At 41.5% G+C, this 22718-nt stretch overlaps 2 protein-coding genes across 3 annotated transcripts; one reads left to right on the forward strand and one right to left on the reverse strand.

Moving 5' to 3' along the window:
* Positions 1-954: 954 nt before the first annotated feature.
* On the reverse strand, positions 955-8893 carry ZKSCAN4 (zinc finger with KRAB and SCAN domains 4). Of its 2 annotated transcripts, none has more exons than XM_008955046.4 (5): positions 8206-8893; positions 6021-6168; positions 4395-4477; positions 3297-3420; positions 955-2307 (listed from the first exon to the last, which is right to left on the reverse strand). In XM_008955046.4, exons 1-5 carry the CDS (start codon positions 8539-8541, stop codon positions 1445-1447), a joined length of 1554 nt encoding a protein of 517 aa, XP_008953294.1. In that variant the 5' UTR covers positions 8542-8893; the 3' UTR covers positions 955-1444. The 2 variants fall into 2 exon arrangements, with proteins under 2 accessions (XP_008953294.1, XP_008953293.1); XM_008955045.5 differs by having other exon boundaries at positions 8119-8890.
* Positions 8894-14976: 6083 nt separating this feature from the next.
* Positions 14977-17507, forward strand: NKAPL (NFKB activating protein like). Its single transcript, XM_003829679.5, has one exon. It carries the CDS (start codon positions 15931-15933, stop codon positions 17128-17130), a length of 1200 nt encoding a protein of 399 aa, XP_003829727.1. The 5' UTR covers positions 14977-15930; the 3' UTR covers positions 17131-17507.
* Positions 17508-22718: the final 5211 nt, after the last annotated feature.

The raw sequence follows: 22718 nt of genomic DNA on the forward strand, positions 1-22718 counted from the left end.
TTTTTCTTTTTGAGACAGAGTCTCACTCTGAAACCCAGGCTGGACTGCAGTGGCACCATCTCGGCTCACTGCAACCTCCACCTCCCAGTTTCAAGCAATTCTCCTACCTCAGCCTCCCAAGTAGCAGGGATTACAGGTGTGTGTCACCATGCCTGGCTAATTTTTGTATTTTTTGTAGAGATGGGGTTTCACCGTGTTGGCCAGGCTGGTCTCAAACTTCTGACTTCATGTGATCTGCCCGCCACAGCCTCCCAAAGTGCTGGGATTACAGGTGTAAGCCATGGCACCCAGCCTGAACAGATACATTTTCTCCTACCACTCAGATGTAAGTTTCTATCCTCATAGACTGCCTCTAACCTGATCTTCCTGTCCCCAACTGACAGGGCAGTTTTGAAACCATGAATAATAATTATAAATATTTGGTATGAATCTTCGGACCTGGAGAAAGTTTAAGCTTAGCTGGCATAAGCCTTGATGCACAGTCAGCTATAAACTGGGGAAGAGGGACACAGATGACGTCTTAGCACTTGGTCGGCCCAAGATAACTAAAAGGTAAGAAACAAGATGGTAAGTGTTACAGAATGTGTTCAAAATTCATAATAATCATTTTGATCTAACTCAATAAGTTGATTTTTATTTACCTGAATGTGAAAGATTCCCCCTAAAGAGTAGCAAAATTAATGTGAACTAACATAATTAACATTGACCAAACAGTGGAGTTCTATGGATGGAGCAATCTCACAATGTCTTAATGATAAAGAAGCTGTTTAAGGCATTCTTCTCATCTCTACTATCATGGTAGAGAAATATGGATTCCCTCACCCCAATTCTGAAAACAGTATGTACGTGGCAACAAATACACTAGATTGGCCCAGAATCTAGAACCTCAGAGAATAATACATAAATTCAAATGGCATAAGTTAGAAATTTCTCAGAAATATAAACAACATCAAATTTTTGGTACAAAGGCCATTTTACTGGTACATTTAATAAATGTTTATTAGCACCTATCATACAAGGCACAAAGAAGAGTAAAAGACCTCATGGATCTGACCAATTTGTGAAAGATTCATTAGAGGCAAAATGAATGGTCAGAGCAGCAGCCCCCCACATCAGAGCCATCCAACCAGATGTCCTAAAGTGCTGGCTGAGGGCAATTAACAAGTCCAGAAGGCCATTTAAATACACTGGGTGAGAACAAACTATTTTAGGTCCTACAACTTCCAGACCACTCTCCCATGGCCTCCTATCAAATGACTTCTTCCAATCACTTTCTAGAATGTAGAAGATAACTCATCATCTCAGCCAGACTACATTTTCTAATACCCGATGATGTATAGTGGTAAATAAAGCCCTGGTCCACAATTTCTGTAACCATTAAGGGCTCCAGGGTGGCTTCAGTTCAGTGACAAATGAGCACCAATATTGGCATGAATACCATGGGTCACTGTGAAAGAGTTTTTTTCCCTACATGGCTTCTCTGATGTTGAACAAGGTATGAAGTTCGAGTGAAACCTTTTCCACATGTGTCACACTGATAGGGTTTCTCACCAGTGTGGATTTTTTGATGTTCAATAAGACTTCTATTCCGTGTGAAACTTCTCTCACACTCATTACATTTATAAGACACGGGAGCCTCAGTATTTTCCCACTGGCTTTCCGTCCTACCCTGACTTTCCCAGGACTCCCCGTGCTCAGGATTCTGAACATTTTTATCACCATGAATCCTCTGATGTCTCAGGAGATGTGAATTCCGCCTAAAGGCTTTGCCACACATATTGCACTGGTATGGCTTCTCCCCAGTATGAATTTTGTGATGTTCAAGGAGGCTGCAGCTCTGGCTGAAGGTCTTCCCACAGTCATCACACTCATAGGGCTTCTCCCCAGTGTGGGTTCTCTGGTGTTTGATAAGGTTTGAGCTGTGACTGAAGACCTTACCACATTCTTCACACTCATATGGCTTCTCACCAGTGTGGACTCTCTGATGAATGACAAGGGCAGAGCTCCCAATGAAGGTCTTTCCACAGTCTTCACATTCATAGGGTTTCTCACCAGTGTGGATTCTCCTGTGTTTAGTCAGGCCTGAACTTTGAGCAAAACTCTTTCCACATTCATGGCAATAATGTCGCCTACTCCCTATGGCATTTTTCTGCTTTCTTTGTAACCTGCCCTCCTGTTCACCAGCTTCTTCATGTGTAGGAATCTGGGCAATGTCTTCCCTCAGGTGGCATGATATCTTCCCATGCTCCTTTTCTGGAAGCTTCTTGACTGGAGGCAAGTCCCTGCTCTTAGTCTGTATTTCACCACCTGAAACAACAAATGGCCGGCAACTGTGGGTTATGCCCTGCCATGGGAGGAAAGCTCTGTGATGAGTACTAGGGAGGCAAGAATTACAGAAGTCTATATATGCCCAGGATGAGGATTTAAGTGCTAGAATAAGAATGGGAATAAAAGGGGAGAACAGGGGTGCTGGGGAGGAAGAAGGCCTGAGAATGAGAATGGGGCCATTGGAAGGGTACAAACTGGGAGTGGAGGGAAAATGGTGAGGACCCAGGACTATGCAGGGGACATATGTGGTAGTTCTAAGCTCTAAGAATAGTAAGCAGGGCCATGCACCTAGGATTAGATTTTGAAAGGGGTGAGTAGAGGGTGACAGTAACAGGGCAAGTGGAAGGATTTCTGAAGCACCTGCAAGAAATGGCAAAAGCAAAGAAATTGGTGATGGATCAATGACATGGACCGTCATCTCTAACTGTGCCCAGGCAGAGGCAAAGTTCTCAAACAGAACTGGCATTGGCGCTAGGAGTTCTGAGGTAGAGCCCCCACTGTGCCACAAATAAGCTATGAGATTTCAAACAAGTGAGGTAATCTACGCCTCTGCACCCTCACCCCTAAGGTCAGGGTCTGTAGTTGATGTCTAAGGTTGCTTCTGGCTCTCACGTTCTGAATCCATGGCCCATTTCCTGAAGAGGCCCCCCCACCCCACCCGCAGCTTTCCTCTTCAGTCAGGGATAGGAACAAGAGGACATCAACATTTACTGAGCATCTCCTATAAGCCAGACCTGTACAAGGAGTTGTGTCAATTTCACCCCACTTATCCTAACTAGAACACTGGCATGACAGAGGAGAAAGCAAGGTCAGAAGGAGTAAGGAGCTAGTAGTCAGTAACAGGCTTTCAGGAATGGTGATTCTGAATCCAAACATAATGGGGGCTTAACAGCTTCTAACAGCCCAATAGGTTCTAATACGCAAAGAATGCCAAGAAATCTTAAGACAAATTAGTGTCTCAGTCTTACCAAGGGAGACCAGGCTGCTATGGCTCTCCTGCTTTTCATCTCTGTAGAGGTTCACCTGAGATGAATCCAGCTGTGTCCACCCAGGAGTGAGGGTCAGGGCCACATCTTCCATTTTCAGCAACCCCTAAAACAATAGGTAGTCCTAACTAGCTCCTCTTGCCCAAAATTACCCCCAAAGCAAAGAATGAACATCCCCTTTAAAGAGGCTCTTTAAAAAGGAGCAAGTGTGGCACACCTACACCAATTTAGCTTTATCTCTAATAACATCTTAATCAAGAAAACCTGCCAAATGAAAGAAATATTACACACATTTTAGGATAAGTACTTTCATATAAATATCTAAACAGTCCAGAAAGTAAAAAGGTTTAGAAGACAAGGGTCAATGCAGCAAAAGGAATGGAACTATGTCCAAAATTTTCAAAAGATTTGCAGTATGCTTTGGCAAAGTGAGCGTAGGGGTTCATTTACATTAATAGCTTCAAAAATACAATGAAATCTAGAACTGAAGTGAGAAAAATTAGGGGAAAAAAAGGATACTACACAGCCTCAAACACTGAGATCTTCAAGCAGGACAGGAAAGGCTGAGTAGTAAATTGAAATCTAGGTTGAGAAAAGATTGTTCATATTGTAATATAAATAACTTCAAGATAACTATGCCTTATCTGACCTTTCAAGTATAAGTTCTTTGAGGGCAAGGGCCAGGCCTTTATATCCCTCACCAACAGCACAGCTTATTGTATCTTAAAAAGCAAAACAGAATGACCATCCCAACAAAACCTTCAGTTTGCTTTTGCGGAACTGCCCTTGTTGAAGGAGAAAAATCACATTGAGGAAGAGGCTGACCGAAGAAATGTAGGAGGAAAGATCTGAGAAGTACAAAGAAAACTCCAAGGTTGTTGTGAAACAGGAAAGTCCTCTTAGGTGGGCACCAAAATGAAGGTGGACAATTATATGCAACTTTGGGATAGATGAGAAAACTCAAATTCATGTAGATCTAGGATAGGGGTGGGGTAGGACTGGGGAGGGAGGAACTTAATGTGGAGCCCAACAGTAGTGAAAGGTATGGGGTGCTGGGGAGGGAGAGGAGCTCCAGCTCACCTGGGACCCTGGAGTGAGCCTGGAAGCTACCATTGCATCTTCTCTGCAGCACCCTCCCTGGGCAAGCCCAGGAACCTGGAGAACTAAGAAAGAAAGAAGCTCTGGATGAGAACTACCCTAGTATTCAGCCTCCCCACCTTGCAAAATCCAAGTTCAAAAACTGGGGCAGTAAGTTCTTGCCAATAAGTTTATACAGAATGTGTTCCTTTCAAAAATGCCTGATTCCCACCAGCTCCAGTCCTAGGGCCGAAAGAAGTCTGGTGCACTCTGCAGATATACAAAAACCACGTGCAGAATCGTTGGTAGGAGTGGTGAAATGAATGCAACATAACAAAGCTTTCCATTTGAAGACCTTTGGGTTTTGAATTTTGCTAGGAGATGGGGAGTAAAAAGGGTTTTTTGTTTTTGTTTTGTTTTGGTTAAAATGTCTTTAGTAGATATTAGGATGCTTTCCACTTCAGGTATGAAAAACTAGGAGGAGGCCAGGCACAGTGGCTCATCCCTGTAATCGCAGCACTTTGGAAGGCTGAGACAGGTGGGTTGCCTGAGTTCTGGAATTCGAGACCATCCTGGGCAACCTGGAGAAACCTGTCTGAACCAAAATTACAAAAAATTAGCAGGTGTAGTGGCATGGGCCTGTGGTCCCAGCTACTCAGGAGGCTGAGGTGGGAGGATTGCTTGAGCCTGGGAGACAGGTTGCAGTGAGACAAGGTCTCACCACTGCACTCCAGCCTGGATAACAGAGTGAGACCCCCATCTCAAAAAAAAAAAAAAAAAAAGAAAAGAAAAAAGAAAAAGAAAAACTAGGAGGAGTCAAATAAGGCTGGGTCCAGAAAGGAGGCAATGGAAGATGGAAGACTGCTTAAATAGAACTTGCTCAGACTCAGAAGCAGAAGAAACCTTAGGTTTCCCTACAATAAGTCAATTTGCAAGGGGCAGAAAATAAGTTGGTTTAGGCCAGAAACTCTGCTGAGAAATAAAGATTGCATGTTGGATGGCATGTCCAAGTGTTGTATGTCTTAGGAATCGGCCCAGATGTTCACAGCAGATGAGGAACAGCATGGAACACACAGCTGCTTCCTATTAAGTGATTTTCACTCTTCCAGTCACAGGCTTTACAGGGTTTAGATTTACACTCTTCTATTTGCAGCAGTCCTACTATCCCTGGAATGTTCTGGCTGGCTTTACAAATTCTGCCTTATTTTCTTCATAGCACTTAACAATATCTAAAATTATATTATTAATTTATTTGCTATCCTCCCTGCTAGAATGTAAGCTCCATCAAAGCAAGAATTCTATCTTATTGGTGGCTCTCTCCCCAGTGCCTACAACACTGGCTACCATAGATGAAGGCTCCCTAAATATATCTAATGAATGGAGATCACCATGTTGTTTAAAAAACCGATTCTTTCTAGACATCAATTTTAATAAAATCAGATTTACTATGTCCTAGTTTGGTTAGGAAAGTTTTTCACCATTGTTTGAAATTTCTCTTAGTCTCAGTCTTAAAATACAGTCTCTCTGTGATGAGTATATAAAGTAACTGTAAATGGATCTTTTAGGTGATCCTTAAATGAAATTGGATGAAGTCTATAGAATTCATACAACCCAGAAGAGAATACTCACCTCTGTCTTGTAAGGGCTGGGATCCCAGAGATTCATACTTGAACAGAGCCTTCATTGGCTGGCACTGGCTACTTTGAGACCCTTGAGTTTGTGTCAATAGTGCCATCTTGCAACAGAGCAGTTCTTGCCCCTGGTCACCAACGGGAACCTAGAAGTCACGATTTTTAGTTATCTACCCAACATTTCTATGTTTTCCATGTGCAAGTGATTTCTATTTTCTAGGCACTGTTTCTACAAGCCTTATGATATTAACACAATTAATATAGATAACAACCCTATGAGCTATTATTTTGGATTTTTATGATAAGTTGCTGAAAACGGAGATGTGGCCCTGATCCTCTCTTCTGAGTGGACAGCATTTTTGTTGTTGTTGTTGGTTTTTTTGTTTTTTTTTTTTTTTGAGATGGAATTTCACTCTTGTTGCCCAGGCTGGAATGCAATGGCATGATCTCACCTCACCGCAACTTCCGCCTCCGGGGTTCAAGCAATTCTCCTGCCTCAGCCTCCCTAGTAGCTGGGATTACAGCCATGTGCCACCACGCCCGGCTAATGTTTTGTACTTTTAGTAGAGACTGGGTTTCTCCATGTTGGTCAGGCTGGTCTTGAACTCCCGACCTCAGGTGATCCGCCCGCCTCAGCCTCCCAAAGTGCTGGAATGCAATGGCATGATCTCACCTCACCGCAACTTCCGCCTCCGGGGTTCAAGCAATTCTCCTGCCTCAGCCTCCCTAGTAGCTGGGATTACAGCCATGTGCCACCACGCCCGGCTAATGTTTTGTACTTTTAGTAGAGACTGGGTTTCTCCATGTTGGTCAGGCTGGTCTCGAACTCCCGACCTCAGGTGATCCGCCCGCCTCAGCCTCCCAAAGTGCTGGGATTACAGGCGTGAGCCACTGCACCCAGCCAAGGGTGGACAGTGTTTAAGCAGTTTGCCCATGTCACCCAGCTAATAAGTGGCAATGCTAGAATGGGAGCTCAGACAGAATGACTCCAGATCCCGTGTTCTTACCATTACTCTAGGCTCCCTCATTATATACATCTGTGTGTTTACGAAAACCCTTTGGACACTGGTGCTAAATTCTCAAAGAATACTAATATATTTTCTAATCTGAAAAATGAGGATAATAATTTCTACTTTATGAGGTTTTGGAGACCAGTAAATAAGATCACAGTATGTGACATCACCTAACACAGGGCCTGGCACATAGTTATGTCCTCATTAAAAGCAGGTTTCCTTCCAGACATTGATAGTTAAATTACAGTTTTCAAGTTACTGTCTCACGTGCAGCTCAGAATTTCCCACATATTTTATGAAGAATGAAGCTAAGAGATTTGCAATGACTTCCCACTGCTACAGGGCTTGCGTGCAATAGACCTAAGTCAAGAACCTTGGTATCCAGCTCACCAGTTAGAAGATTTGGCCACACAGGTCCTCTGAAGTTGTGTGCACAGGGACACAGGACGATGCAAAGAGGAAACAGTCCCTCATAAAACAGGGAAGAACATGGAGGTAAAAATAGGCCCACTTTCTACCAGAGGTTCATAACCAGTGGTCCATGGACTTTCTCCCAAGTGGTCCATGAACTTAGAAAGGACAAAAACTAATCTTATTTTTACTGGTCTTTAAGAGAGAGTTAACATTTCCTTCAATTATGAATGGAAGCAACAAATCAAGGTAGCATAAGCAGTACCCAGGACTTTGTCACCAACAAAACCTGCACGTTTTCACACCACATTACAACCAGGCAAATAGATGCTTATCACCATTTTGAAATTGCCAATTATAAGCCCTGTCCCTAGGTCTTATTATTTAGTGCAGTAATAAAAATCCACATATATGACTTTAATACAAATTTAATTCTTTGCTAACTGTATGTCAATATAGTTGTGTTCTTTTGTAATCCTTTATAGTTTCTTTATATATTTAAAAATATAATTCTGAGAAGGAGTCCAGGGACTTCACCTTACTGCCAAGGAGGTTCACAGTACAAAAAGAGATGAAGAACTCCTGGATCTTAAAGGAATGCCCCTCACTCCGATCTGGGATTTCAGGAGGAAACAGACCACAGCGCTCAGATACAAAACCTGTTCTTTCTACCTGCGGCGCCGGCTCATCCAGCTGCCTCTCCAAATACTCCAATAGCACCACCACCTCCTCCCCGCTCTCTGGATGCTGCTCCCGCACCCAGCTCTGCAGATTCCCCGGCAGGATGGTCAGGAACTGCTCCAGCACCAACAGCTCCAGGATCTGCTCCTTGCTGTGCATCTCAGGCTGCAGCCATTGTCCGCAGAGTTCTCGGAGCCGGCTCAACGCCTCGCGGGGGCCCGCAGCCTCCGGGTAGCGGAAGCCTCGGAAGCGCTGGCGGGAGCGTTCGGGGCCCCGAGCAGGGCTGCAGGGTGCGCTCACCTCCGCCGTCAAGGCGGAGGCTTCCTCCTTCTCCACCTTCACGGTCAGGAGCCCCGTCTGGTCTTCTGCAGACTGGGCGTCCAGGGCTGCGTTTTTTCTCGGTTCTCTAGCCATTCTGACCCAAGGCAGTACTCGGGTCTCACTCTAGTTGCGACCTGTATATCTTCAGAGGATTCTGGAAAGGTGGTAAATTTTCCAGTAGAACTGCAAGTGGTCCCCCTCCTGTCATGCCCAGGGGCCCAGGACACCCCCTGAGGCGCAGCTGCACAGATCTCTCTTATAGTCCGTGCCTTTGCAGGGTCGTCCTCTGCACCCCACTCTGAATCCCACAGTAAGTATCACCAAAGGATGTCTTTGGGAGTGAAAGTGATCACTCTCCAGACATAGGAGGGAAGTTGAGGCTGGGGCACAGGAAGCCTCGATGGGAACTAAGGCCACTTCCTGGGCTCTCTAGGAAGCTTCTCTCGGTGGTTGTCTCCGAATTAACCCATTAGCTACCCTGTCCTTACCTCCACGCAAGGGAAGGCAGTTAAGGGATAGAGAAGGAAAGGATGACAGACCTTGGATCATAAGAAATAGGACTGAGCCTTTAAATCCTGGAAGGATGCCGCTGTGGCTCATATTTCTTTCCTATGTAAAGCTTGCTTAAGCAGCTGGCATAAAATTGACACTAAAATTGAGCTGGAAAGCAGGGGTTCCCCAGAGCCCCAAGAACCCTGGCAGGGGGACCTTTAGTCTCTCTCAGAAACATCAAAGCAGCAGAACACATCACCAGGCACTTGCCTGGAGCGAGCAGTGGCTGCCCTTGGTCCTTCCCCACTCACCCCCTTAATCTGTCACTTTTTTTCCTCCTCCTTAAGGCCAGACTACTCCTCCCCACCCTGACTGTAGCCCTCACCTCCCACTAATCCTCAACACACTGTCCCACTCCCCCACACACCACTTTGCACATTCCATGGCTGCTTCTCTGGCAATCAGGCTTATGCTGCTCTCCACCTCCAGAAACTCTCTAGTCTCTGGCTTCAGGGACCCCATTCTCTTCTGCTTTCTTCCTTCCTGTTTCTTCCCAGCCCCCAATCACAGTCAAGCACAGTGGCTAGATACGCAGGTAGCCAGGTTACCTGTGTAATCCTGGCTTACCCTCCCTGTGCCCGACTTTTCCAATCTGTAAATAGGGAAAGTAATAGTAGATAGGGATGTTGTAGGCATTACTAGGGATTAGATAATGTTGCGAGCACTCTTGTGTAAAGTGCTTAGAACAGTGCCTGGCATGTGACAAACTAGGCCTATCCTATAATAGAAGAAAGCCCTGAGAATTCTTTGAACTAGATGGGACTCGATTTTAAGCCATAATTGACTGTAAGTTATTTGACTGGACACTTCGGTAAGCCCCTTTCTGCCCAGTGGAATGGAGAAGCTACAAAATGCAAGTTCAGTAGTTTATGAGGGGAAAAAATATCATGTCAGTACTTTCCTGAGTTTTTCTTTCTTTGTCTATGCCTCTACATTCCAAGGATTAAGAAATAACATAACTTAAGAAAATGAGAAGTCCCAAAGACTGTTGCAAATGAAAAATACTACAAAATATCTTTCTCTTGATGAGCTACCACAGAAGGTAGAGGGCACTGCCCATGAAGTATCCTTATAAGTGAACTTGAATCTAAGTACTTTTCTAGATCCAAATATTTACAGAAATAAGTTAAGTTAGCAGTTTTCACACTCTGTGTCACACAGAATCACTGGGGAGCTTTTAAAACATCCTGATACCTAGGCTGCAACCAAGATCAATTAAATCAGAATGTCACAGGATGGGACTCAGGCATTAATAACATTTTTTGGTTGTTTTTGTTTGTTTTGCGACAGAGTCTTGCTGTGTCACCCAGGGCTGGAGTGCAGTGGCGCAATCTTGGCTCACTGAAACCTCCACTTCCTGGGTTCAAGTGACTCTAGTGCCTCAGCCACCCGAGTAGCTGGGATTACAGACATGCATCACCATGCTGGTCTCAAACTCCTGGCCTCAAGTGATCTGCCCACCTCAGCCTCCCAAAGTGCTGGGATTACAGGTGTGAGCCACCACGCCTGGCCAACTTTCCTAGGTGATTCCAACATGCAGGTGAGTTTGAGAGTTAAGGAATTAAATGACACTTTAAAAAATCAATCAGCCAAATCCAGCATGTGGGACATTCTATAGAACAGAATGATGCAGGACAAGTGAGCCCCAAAATTAGGGCTTAGCTCAAAAGGATGCTTTGCTTTGCCCAGGGATGAGTTCAAGGGCAAGCCAGTGGTATTAGGCAGCAACTTTTATTGAAGTGTCAGTGTACAGCAGCAGCAGAGGTACTGCTCCTTACAGAGCAGGGCTACCCCCTAGGCAGTGTGCTCAGACTAGCAGCTCAAAAGCAGTTCTGCAGTCACATTTATACCTACATTTAATTATATGCAAATTAAGCACCAGATTATGCAGAAATTTCTAGAAAAGGGGTATTAACTTCTGAGTCACTTGGTCATGGCCATGGAAAGGGGTGGCAACTTCCCTGTGTTGCCATGGCAATGGTAAACTGACATTGCACACTGGTGGGTATGTCTGGTGGAGAGGTGATACTGCCTCTTCCCTCTTTTAGCTAGTCCTCAATTTGGTCAGGTGTTGGAGCCCCACTTCTGGAGTTGAATTCTGCCTCCTACCTCATTCCTCCCTCAGAGATTAGATATGCCTCCTTAATTTTAAGCAGGCTGCAGAAGGGCAGTGGTCCATCTTCTGTAACTGCTTCCTGCTTAGTTTATGGGCATAGGCCCTGCCTAGCACTGGAAGAGTAAAAATCTCTGGATACCATATCTAAAGGCAGGATGCTTTTATTTTCTGGGTCAGTAGATGGGATGGGTTGGAAGCCCTGCGACAGCATTTTCTTTATCTGGAACTGTTGTAATTTAGAAGACACAGATTTTATAAAGACGTTAAACAAGCAAGGGCCAAAGATTAGTAATAACAAGATGGCTATTAAAGGTCCTAGGAGAGATAAAACTAGGTGAGACTTTGTATGGCACTTCTGATAATTGACCAGATATAGTTGGGTTCAGTGCCCTGATTATAGATATGTAACCCGGTAGCTTGCTTATAGATCTTGTGAATGTTAAATTCAACCTGTTCAGAGTTGTTACTACATGTGCAGCAGGTTTTATTACTAATTGCACAGACTCCATCTTGTTTGGCTAGTAAATAACCTATACATTTGGGCTGGCAAGTCAGGGGCTCTTCTCTGGGCATTCCAGACACCCATCTTGTGACACTATTTCAGGATGGGTAACCCTCAGGGGTCAGGGGACTTAAAGCATTTGCTAATAATTGCACTTTTTGGCTATTGTTAAATCTCTTTTGCCCTGTCCCTATTGTTGTAAACTTTAAAGGCCATATTTAAATGGCTCATAGGGGTTTGAGGTCCTATTGCTGCTTTTTATAGCTTCCTCCTAGGATAAGGGGCAGATTGAGTAATAAAATGCATACCTAGGAGAGCTTGTCCTTTTTGGGAGTCTGAGTCTGCATTAGTATATTTCCTGAGTGTTTCACCAAAATGACCCTGAAATAGAGTGGGATTTTCTCATTTTCCCTGAGTTATTTCTATAACCTTGTCATAAATGACTGGCTTAACCACACAATTTTTCCTTACCTTTTTTCTTTTCATGGCACAGCAAGCAAATGACAATACTTGCAAGTCATGACAAGTTAAATTAAAGAATATGGTAAAATGTATAAGCCTTTTTTTTTGATTCTCTGAAAACTGGCCAAATTTTTCCTTGTATAAAGCCAAATTAGAGATAGACAATGCCCCATGTACTCTAAGTGTTCCTCCATTTCCATCAGCTACCTCCTGCAATGGACATAGGTTTGACTTTAGGGGCTTATATGGGGCCCTACTCCTGGTGGTCCTGGTTGGGCTTACTTTTTTGGGCCCTGGGGGGTAAAGGCTGGGGCTAGTTGGATAAGGGAAAGGGGTGCCTGATGACCTTGAGTTAGAATCCTTCATTAGAAAACTAATGGGACTACTCTCAGAATAGGATTAAGGAGACTTCAGACAGGGCATAGGATGATATTGTGATTATGAAGGAAAATGTCCTTTATATGCATTCATGACTGAAATAGTTAGAGGTGAAGCATCATAATGTCTGCAATTTTCTTTCAATTGAGTAAGAAACCAAATCGTAACAACTAGTGAATCTAGGTAAATGATATATGGGTGTTTGAACTTTTCTGTAGGTTTGAAAGTTTTTAAAATAAAAATTGGGAGCTGGGCATGGTGGCTTATGCCTGTAATGCTAGCACTTTCTGAGGCTGAGGTCAGAGGGTCACTTGAGCCCAGGAGTTCAAGACCAGCCTGGGCAACATCTGTCTAGAGACAGGGTCTAGTTCTACAAAAAATCAAAAATCAGTTGGGCATGGTGGCACACAGCTGTGGTCCCAGCTACTCAGGAGGCTCAAATGGAAGGATCACTTAAGCCCAGGAGGTCAAGGGTACACAGTGAGCCATGATAGTACCACTCCACTCTAGCATGGGCAACAGAGTAAGACCCTGTCTCAAAAAATAATAAAATAAAATAAAAACTAGAGGAAAGATTTATGAAAAACAATTTTGAGAAATTTTAAGAAAGGTAGTAAAAGGTTACCTGTGAGAACAATTCCATTTTAGCTGAGCATTCAACATCTGGTACTTTCCTTGATAATTAAAATGTATTGTTATTTCAAAAACTGTCCCTATTTTCTTAAAGTTCTTCAAATATATTTCTATGCTCTATGCAAATGAACATTTGCTCATCTATAAATAAAATTTAGAAAATAAAAGCCCATCCTCCCATTAAAAAGGTATGGTAGGCATTTATTTTTATCCCTATAAGCATACTTTTTGCACCACTGCTTTTTCTGCTAAGTCAGGGGTTAGCAAACTGCTGCCTACAGACCAAAATTGCGCCATGCCCTGTTTTTTAATGGTCTGAGTGAGGAATTATCTTTATATTTTTTAATGGCTTGGGGAAAAATCAAAAGAATAATAAAATTTAGTAACGTGAAAATCATATGAAATTCACTTCAGTGTCTATAAATAAAATTTTGTTGGAACACAGCCATACTCATTCACTTACATATTGTCTATGGCTACTTTTGACCTACAAGGGCAGAACCCTAATTAAGCAAAATGTTATTCATCCAAAAAACAATTTCATTCTTCCCATTAGAAAACATGCATTGCAAAATTATACTCAATTATTATAGTTTGAATAATAATATAATTATATTGCATCAATGAAAATGTGCTTTTTCTTTTGTTATAAGTATGTAATATACACCATGGAATACTATACAGCCATAAGAAAGGAATGAGATCATGTTCTTTGCAGGGACATGGATGAAGCTAGAAGCCATTATCCTCAGCAAACTAACACAGGAAGAGAAAACCAAACACTGCATGTTCTCATAAGTGGGAGTTTAACAATGAGAACACATGGACACAGGGAGCGGAACAACACACACAAGGGCCTGTGGGGGGTGGAGGATGGGAGGGAGAGCAGCAGGACAAATAGCTAATGCATGTGGGGCTTAAAACCTAGATGATGGGTTGATAGGTGCAGCAAAGCACCATGGCGTGTGTATACCTATGTAACAAACCTGCATGTTCTACACATGTATCCCAGAACTTATAATAAAAATTAAAAAAAACAGTTATCTCTTCCTTGGAATAATTGAACAAATTGTTGATTATGCTTTATCATTTAAAATAAATGTATATTTTGTCTTAAAAAAAAGTATGTAATAATATCCTCAATTTTGCCTCTTGGCCCACAAAGCCTAAAATATTTACTATTGGCCTTTTGCAGAAAAGGATTGCCAGCCCCTAGTCTAGGTCATAACTTTTCTAAAGATCAAAAATATATTCTAAATTTCATTTTCCTGTGTCGCTACCTGAAAGAAGTATTTCATCAACCAGCTTCGTAATTCAAGTCTACATCAGATACTAAATGGCTTAAATTTACAATTATCCAAGTAAGACATATCCATTTCATTGGCCTATCAAGTAGTTTATAACTCCAAAAGAAAATTTTCTTTACTTACACAAACTCTATAGTACTCACCCTATCCATATATTTTCACTATACATGTGACCATTCACATATAATACTCCCTGCTGTTTACCAGTTCCTAAATTCATATAATTTATGTATGGAACCAATTCTTATCCCCTTCAATCAAAGTACTAAAATTCTACTTAGAGCAAATGATATAATTTGGTCTTATTCAATTTAATTTCCCCCATTTTGTTGTTTAGAGTTCTAGCATCAGGAAGGCATCATTCTTAAGTTTTGACCTGGCTGTCAAACAACTGAGCAGATCAACTTAATTAGAGAGAACCAAGATGATGTTAATGCCTATTTACATTTTAAGATGAGAGATAAATGATCTTGCATAAAATGTTTATCATTTCTGAGAGTGAGATCTAATGTGTATCGAGAAAGTGGTTTCCAAACTACAAAGTTTCTGAAGAAGTCTCCCTAGATAGAAAGACATCTGTCTACAAGATCGAGTGGGATGCTTCTGTGTGTTTCTAGAGTGGAAAAGTCTGTGAATTTAACAATTAAAATCATGACTCTGGGCCGGGCATGGTGGCTCACACCTGTAATTCCAGCACTTTGTAAGGCTGAGGTGGGAGGATCGCTTGAACCCAGGAGTTTGAGACCAGATTCAGAAACAAAGTGACAACGGTCTCTACAAATAATTATTAAAAAAATCAACCTGGCGTTGTGGTGGGCACCTGCAGTCCCAGCTCCTCGGGAGGATCTCTTGAACCTAGGAAGTCAAGTCGGCCCTGAGCCATGATCGTGCCACTGCACCCCAACCTGGACGACAGAGTGAGATCCTGTCTCCAAAAAAAAAAAAAGTACGACTCTGGCCTTCACCTAGCTTAGAGGGTGAGCTCAAACTGATTCCAAAAGAAGTTTTGGTTCTTGCTTCCAGTGGTAACAAGGGGGGTTGGGAAGTGATTAATTAAACATATTTCCTCCACGAAGAGGGTGGACAAGTTCCTTTTTTAGGAAGGAAAAAAGGAGGAGCGTTGGTAGTAGGGATCTTCCACAGAGGGGTAAAGTTAAGGAGGTGGAAATGAAAGGGAAGAACAAAGGGTGAGAAGCAAAATGGTAAAAGCGAAATCGAAAAAGAGAAGTGGGTGTTCCAACAGTAGAGGGGATCATTGACGCAAATTCGTCCTTTTATGTTCCCACACGGCTCAAGTTGGGGAATATAAGTCCTAAAAACAGGCGCACCCTAATCCTACCTACTTCCCACAAGAAGCCTTCACGCAGCCAAGGCCCGCCCCACATAGCACACGCGCGGATTCGTTCTCCGTTTGGTAACTGACAGGAAGCGGAAGCCGTGCGTGGGAGGCCGATTCTAGTGCGCCTGCGTGGCCGCGAATCACCAGCCATCCTCTGGGTCTGTAGTAACCGCCCAGCGTTGAGGCGCGGCTCATGCCCCCAGTATCCCGGTCCAGCTATTCCGAGGACATCGTGGGCTCTCGGAGAAGGCGACGCAGCTCCTCGGGGAGCCCACCATCCCCGCAGAGCAGATGTTCCTCTTGGGATGGCTGTTCCCGCTCTCACTCCCGCGGCCGTGAGGGCCTCAGGCCTCCTTGGAGTGAGTCGGACGTGGGCGCTCTTTACCTCTTTAGTCGCTCTGGGTCGCGAGGGCGGCTCCCAAGATTCCGCAACTACGCCTTCGCGTCCTCCTGGTCGACCTCGTATAGTGGATATCGCCACCATCGTCACTGCTATGCAGAAGAACGGCAGTCAGCAGAAGACTACGAGAAGGAAGAGAGCTATCGGCAGAGGAGGCTGAAGGAGAGAGAGAGGATTGGGGAGTTGGGAGCGCCTGAAGTGTGGGGGCCGTCTCCAAAGTTCCCTCAGCCAGATTCTGACGAATATACCCCAGTTGAGGATGAAGAAGAGGTAACGCATCAGAAAAGCAGCAGTTCAGATTCCAACTCGGAAGAACATAGGAAAAAGAAGACCAGTCGTTCAAGAAACAAGAAAAAAAGAAAGAATAAGTCGTCTAAAAGAAAGCATAGGAAATATTCTGATAGTGACAGTAACTCAGAGTCTGACACAAATTCTAACTCTGATGATGATAAAAAGAGAGTTAAAGCCAAGAAGAAAAAGAAACACAAAACAAAGAAAAAGAAGAATAAGAAGACCAAAAAAGAATCCAGTGACTCAAGCTGTAAAGACTCAGAAGAGGACTTGTCAGAAGCTACCTGGATGGAGCAGCCAAATGTGGCAGATACTATGGATTTAATAGGGCCAGAAGCACCTATAATACATACCTCTCAAGATGAAAAACCTTTGAAGTATGGCCATGCTTTGCTTCCCGGTGAAGGTGCAGCTATGGCTGAGTATGTAAAAGCTGGAAAGCGAATCCCACGAAGAGGTGAAATTGGGTTGACAAGTGAAGAGATCGGTTCTTTTGAATGCTCAGGTTATGTCATGAGTGGTAGCAGGCATCGCAGAATGGAGGCTGTACGACTGCGTAAGGAGAACCAGATCTACAGTGCTGATGAGAAGAGAGCTCTTGCATCCTTTAACCAAGAAGAGAGACGAAAGAGAGAAAATAAGATTTTAGCCAGTTTCCGAGAGATGGTGTACAAAAAGACAAAAGGGAAAGATGACAAGTAAGGACTTACTTGTTGCACAGCAGGACTTTTAACAACAAAAATTTTATGTGACCAAAAGTGTTAAAAGGCTTTACAGTGCTACTGTACTTACCATATTAGTAAGTCCCTCAGGAAAAAGCTTCTTTTGAGATATCTTTAGCAGCTTTTTTTTGTTATTTTAACTTTAAAAAGTAATATGTGCACATGCTTTTAAAAATATTCAACCATTATAGGAGGAGAGTTAGTAAAAAGTGAATCTTTCACTTTAGCCCCTGACACCTTTCCCCCAAAAATATATATTTTGGTGTCTTATATACAGAATATACATTCTGTGCATATACAAGAGTATATGTTGCAGCATAAAGATTAAAAGCTATTAAAGTTTTTTTTCGCTCGTTACTCTTTTGCCATTCATTTGCCCCGGGGGGACCAAAAGAAGCCCAGAAAGAACAAAGGATTCAATCAAGTGTATACTTCTACTTTCAGTTAATAGACTGGCTTAGAAAATAGAAAAGATTTAGTGGCTCTTACAAATGAAAAGTCTAGAAGAAGGATGGATTTTCTGCATGGCTTTAATTCGACATTGGCTTTCTTCTCCACTTTTTTTCCAAGGGTCATTTTCCTTGGGCTGGTTTCCCTTATATAACAAAAAGGCTGCCAAAGCTCCTGAGTTTGGTTATCTTTTTTCTGGTCCACCTCTGAAGAGAGAACATTTCTTAGTTGCTAATCCAAACAAGAATCCAGAGATTCACCATAATGGGATAAGCTTGGGTCACATGCCCACTCAAAACAAGTGTTGTTGCTTAGGAAATAGAATGGCTTATCTGTGGAGTCATAGACCAGTTATAGAGGAATGGATTCTTGAATGAAAATCAGGGTAATTTTGGGCAAGGGGGATAGACAACCATAGACGCATACTACAGTTTCGAATGCTTTTTTAAAAAACGTATAATGAAAGTACATGTGCTAAAAGTGAACATTTTCTTGAAGAAAAACTTGGCTTCGACTATTAGAAGTCAGATTCTAATTTAACAGGATATAGGGTTTATTCATAAAAAGAGATATAAAAGATGAAGATCAGAGCGCTTGAGTAGATTAGGGCCACCTAGACTAGCAAGAGAAAGAAAAAATGATAAGGTATAAAGAAGAAGGCCCAGGCATGATGGCTTGCCTGTAATCCCAGCACTTTCGGAGACTGAGATGGGAGAATTGCTTACGGCTAGGAGTTCAAGAGCAGCCTGAATAACAGCGAGACCTAGTCACACACACACACACACACACACACACACACACACACACACACACGTTAGGTTGTGAAGGGAAGACAAGGGTTAAAGAAAGACATACACACAGAGGGCAGTTCAACAGGAAATGCAGGCTTTATGTCCAGCATAACACCTACAGAGGTGGGGAACCAGCCTAATGCCAGTGCCCACCACCGCTTACAGGCTGGGGTACTTATAGGCCTAGGTGGGAGGGGTCTGGGCAGTATGGCTTGCTGCTATGTACTGCTATGTGTTGGTAAGGTGTTCCCATGATGAGGCAGTTTGGCTCTTGTTCCCACAGAATGTGATGTTCCTTGCACTTTTTCCCAGCAGAATATGATAAAAGGCAGGCTGTTTCTCACAGCCCGAACCCCCGTGGAATGATTCACTTTGATCAAGGTCTGAGAAATGGTGGGAGACTTACAAAATGATGCAGTTGGAACTAACAAGAGAGAAAGAACTAGAAGAAGAATAAGGTAGTTAGCAGAACTCATGAGGAGAAGACCAGATCAGGAGGGACCACAAGGACAGGAGAATTAGCAACAAGAGACTGGCTGGCACCAGTCTTGGGAAAACTTCCGAGTGAGCTCCATTCATGGTCTATTAAAAGGCCTTTGTTGTCATTCAGTGATATGTGCCTGGCCCCTGAGACTTTAATTCAACACTAGCCAAACTATCTCATTTGGATAACCCCCTTTTCAAAGTTCAAAAGACTGATTAGCCCCCAGAGAACTGAAGGTGAGGAAATGGGGTTCTAGAATCTGACAGGGCAGTGTGATGTGGAAGGGCACATTTACCCTTCCACAGGATGTGACATGGCTGATACTGGACCACACCACCTTGAGATTTTTGCCAAAGGGTGTTGTGGCATATTGGTGATAGACATGCTGTTACATGTGCGTATTTCCATTTTTAGAACAAACTATACCACATGATACACATGGATTGACACCTTGATCTTTTCAATTAATACATCCTGGAGATGTTTTATATCAATACATATGAATCTTTCTTTCTTTTAGATAACCTTGTAGTATTCCATTATATGAAAGCACCATATTTTGTTGGATGGTTAAGATGTTTTTCTGTATTTTACTATCACAGAGCACTATATTGAAAGCCTCTGTGGATATGTGACAGTATATCTGTAGCATATTCAACTAAAAATAGATGAATATTAGGTCAAAAAGAATCCTTTTGGTCATCTAGAAATGCTAACCTCAAAATAGAATTATTGAAACAAAGGGAAAATATCAGGTGCTTTCTATGTATTAGGCACTATGGCTGGTACTGAGGATAAACCAAGAAACAAGTTAGACTTGCTCCTTGCCATCATAGAATTTTACATTTTACTGGGGGAGACAGACTTATAAAAGCCAACAGGCAAAAATTACAAATTACAGTATGATGTGAAAAAAGTAACGGGCTAGAGACAGAATTGGGGGGAACTTTTTTGATATAGTGGTCAAGGAAAGACTAAGAATGCTAGATTTAAGCTCTGTGTGCTTTTAAATTTTAGTAGATATTGCAACACCACCTTCTATGTTTACACACTCACCAACATCATCACCAATATTGTATTTTCAAACGTTTTGATCTTTCCCAATCTAAGGTGAAAATGGCATTTTATTTGTATTTATTATTAAAAGTAAGATAGAGCATCCTTTCATAGATGTATTTACGAGTCTTTTGAAATTCTTTTGTGTGTATGTGAACTGCTCCTCTGATAACCTTTGTCTACTCTTCTATAGCGTTGTTGGTCTTTTTTCTTAACTGGTCATAAAAACTCTTTAATAAATTAGATCTTTATCAAATATCTTGCAAATATATCTCCGTGTTATTTACCTTTGACTTGTTTTTCTGAGAGACACTTGACTATAATGCCCGTTAAAGACTAAAAAGGTTTTCTAACAGTGGCCAAACAAATATCTTTATCTTTCTCGCTTGGAAGAAGATGCAGCTGAGAAACTGACTTCTAAGTAAGCCAAGGTAAGATCGGTGAGCTTCTTTCCCAGAAAGATAAAATACACACCATGCAACAAATAGTATGTCTAATGCCTACAGTGGAATACTCATGATAGCTTTTTTGCTGTAGTTATGCTTAACTTGCCATTTAATGTTGCTATTAGAGAGGGACTTGGCCAATAAATCTGCCTTAAAAGAGATTTCAAGAGTTGGAATTTGACTGCAGATCACTGTTGTCTCAGGGGAGCTAATAAAAAGGGTTACAACTTTTCCTTTGAAGTAGTTTTGCCCAGAGTATGTAGCTATGGATTGTGAAATAGAAGAAAAACAGTATAACGAAAATTTTGTATTACGTTTACATTTCAAGAAACCATCAGAATCACTTTATTATTTCACTCTGCTCAAGCAGGAAGTTGAACAGATCAAATAACTTGTCTTAGCCACTAGAGTTACACTGAGTTTTATTCAGTGCTGAGAAACAGCCTAAGAAAGCAAACTAGTGAGGCTGTGCTGATTTACAATTGATACATTTTATGAAATAGCATTAATGTTCTCACAGACCATCATTATATGACTTTGTGGAATTAACAAAAGTAGTGTTTCACAAAATATAAACATCTCCCACTGGCATAAGGGGTCTAATGTGTATTTCATGTTTGTTTGTTTTAAAGTTCTGTAGCACAAGGGAAGGTGTTTCTTAACCTTAGCCACCAGCAATTTAGGGAGTAAGAAATCATACATTTAGCAAAATTGCTCTTTTTATTCTTAGCCTAACGAATTCAGCTAGACTTTAATCTGAATTTATGGGGGATATGTCTAAGATTTCACCATCAAATATAAGGGAGGTTTTTGGTATATTTGAGATGTATTTATTTTTGCCTTATAAAGGAATCATCCATCTATTTATTTTTTATTAGGAGTTTCTGCTTTTAGTCAGAAATATATGTTGAGTTTTATGAAATGACATTGTAGCATTTGTGAAGATTATATGATTTTTCTTTATCAGCCTAATATGGGTGACTTAAAGTTATAGGTTCCTAATATTAAGCTATAAATTTGTTAGATTCATTTGTAGGCTTTGATTGTTTAGAACAATCACTGGACAAATAACTTATTTTAAAACTCAAGAGTAATGAATGAGACCTTGCTGTATATGTATAAGAAGCAGAGAAAAGAGCAGGAAGCATCATTACCAGAAGATAAGAACTGTAAATCTTATGCTGGAGCATGGTGACATGACTCATAATGCAATAGCATCTCTACTGATAATATGGAAAAGAAAGTTCTTATCTTGAATATCGTATGAATGGACCTGGCAGAAACATGATCACTATAGTTTACAAAAATAAGGATAATCCTGGAAAATGAAAACCTCAAGTTTGAAAATTGATTTGTATTTTAGTATTTTGTCTCTCCTGGTGATAACAGTGTTTTGAGTTATTCTCACCTTATCTACCCCTACCCCTCCCAAAAGGTACAAACAGACTGTTTAAATGAAAAATGCACACCTTGAAAATTTAAAAAAACTCTTCTTTGTCTAGCTACTTTAAAGGTTTTGATTTTCATGGGATATCCAGTGCAATGGCAATAATCTCAGCCTTGACAATAAAAGTGACAGATTTAAGAAACTAGTCATAGTAGGGAATTTTAGAGGGGGAGTAAATAGGATATAGTATTTGCTTTCTATTTAAATTAAATTTTCTTTATGTTTATCCCTTATATAATTTTTGAAAAGGTCCTTTTCTAGATATTAAAAAATAAGATATATGAGTTTTCCTCTCAAGAAAGAATATTGACTTCTAATTAGTAACACATATTGACTAGATTTGTTGGCCTAATGAAAAGTTTTAAAGTAAACATATTTAATTTTTACTTTAAAAATATGCTTTCAAAGATACATTCAGACACTTAAGAAGAAAAGATAACTGCTTGTGATAATGAAACTGGTTGTTTTTTTTTTCTGTTATGATAATTTCAATGCTTGAAACACTGAATAAATTACATGTCAGTACAATGTTTTGTATATTTAATGATATTTCAAAGCTTCTGTCAACTGATCAGTTAAACACAAAAGTTTGTTCAGATTTTTTAAAGGTTTTTTTTTTCTTTCTTCCAACTTTTGTTTTAGGTTCAGTGGGTACATGTGCAGGTATGTTACATGAATGAAGTGCATACTGCTGGGGTTTGGTGTACAAATGATTTTGTCACCTTATAGGTAACTTTTCAATCTTCACCTTCCTCTCACCCTCCACCCTCAAGAAGTCCTTGTGTCTGTTGTTCCCATTTGTGTTCATGTTTACTGAATGTTTAGCACCCACTTATAAGTAAGAACATGCAGTATTTGGTTTTCTGTTCCTGTGTTAATTGGCTTAGGATAAAT

Source organism: Pan paniscus, chromosome 5 (assembly GCF_029289425.2).
Source record: "Pan paniscus chromosome 5, NHGRI_mPanPan1-v2.0_pri, whole genome shotgun sequence".
In the NCBI taxonomy this organism is placed as follows: Eukaryota; Metazoa; Chordata; class Mammalia; order Primates; family Hominidae; genus Pan; species Pan paniscus.

Excerpts from the sequence above, each read along its gene's own strand:
- ZKSCAN4 (XM_008955045.5), bottom strand. The coding sequence starts at position 8,541 with ATGGCTAGAGAACCGAGAAAAAACGCAGCCCTGGACGCCCAGTCTGCA. Across the intron at positions 6,169-8,118 it reads TGGATGAGCCGGCGCCGCAG|GTTCCCGTTGGTGACCAGGG; the intron begins GTAGAAAGAACA and ends CGTGACTTCTAG. Across the intron at positions 2,308-3,296 it reads TAGCAGCCTGGTCTCCCTTG|GTGGTGAAATACAGACTAAG; the intron begins GTAAGACTGAGA and ends TTGTTGTTTCAG.
- NKAPL (XM_003829679.5), top strand. The coding sequence starts at position 15,931 with ATGCCCCCAGTATCCCGGTCCAGCTATTCCGAGGACATCGTGGGCTCT.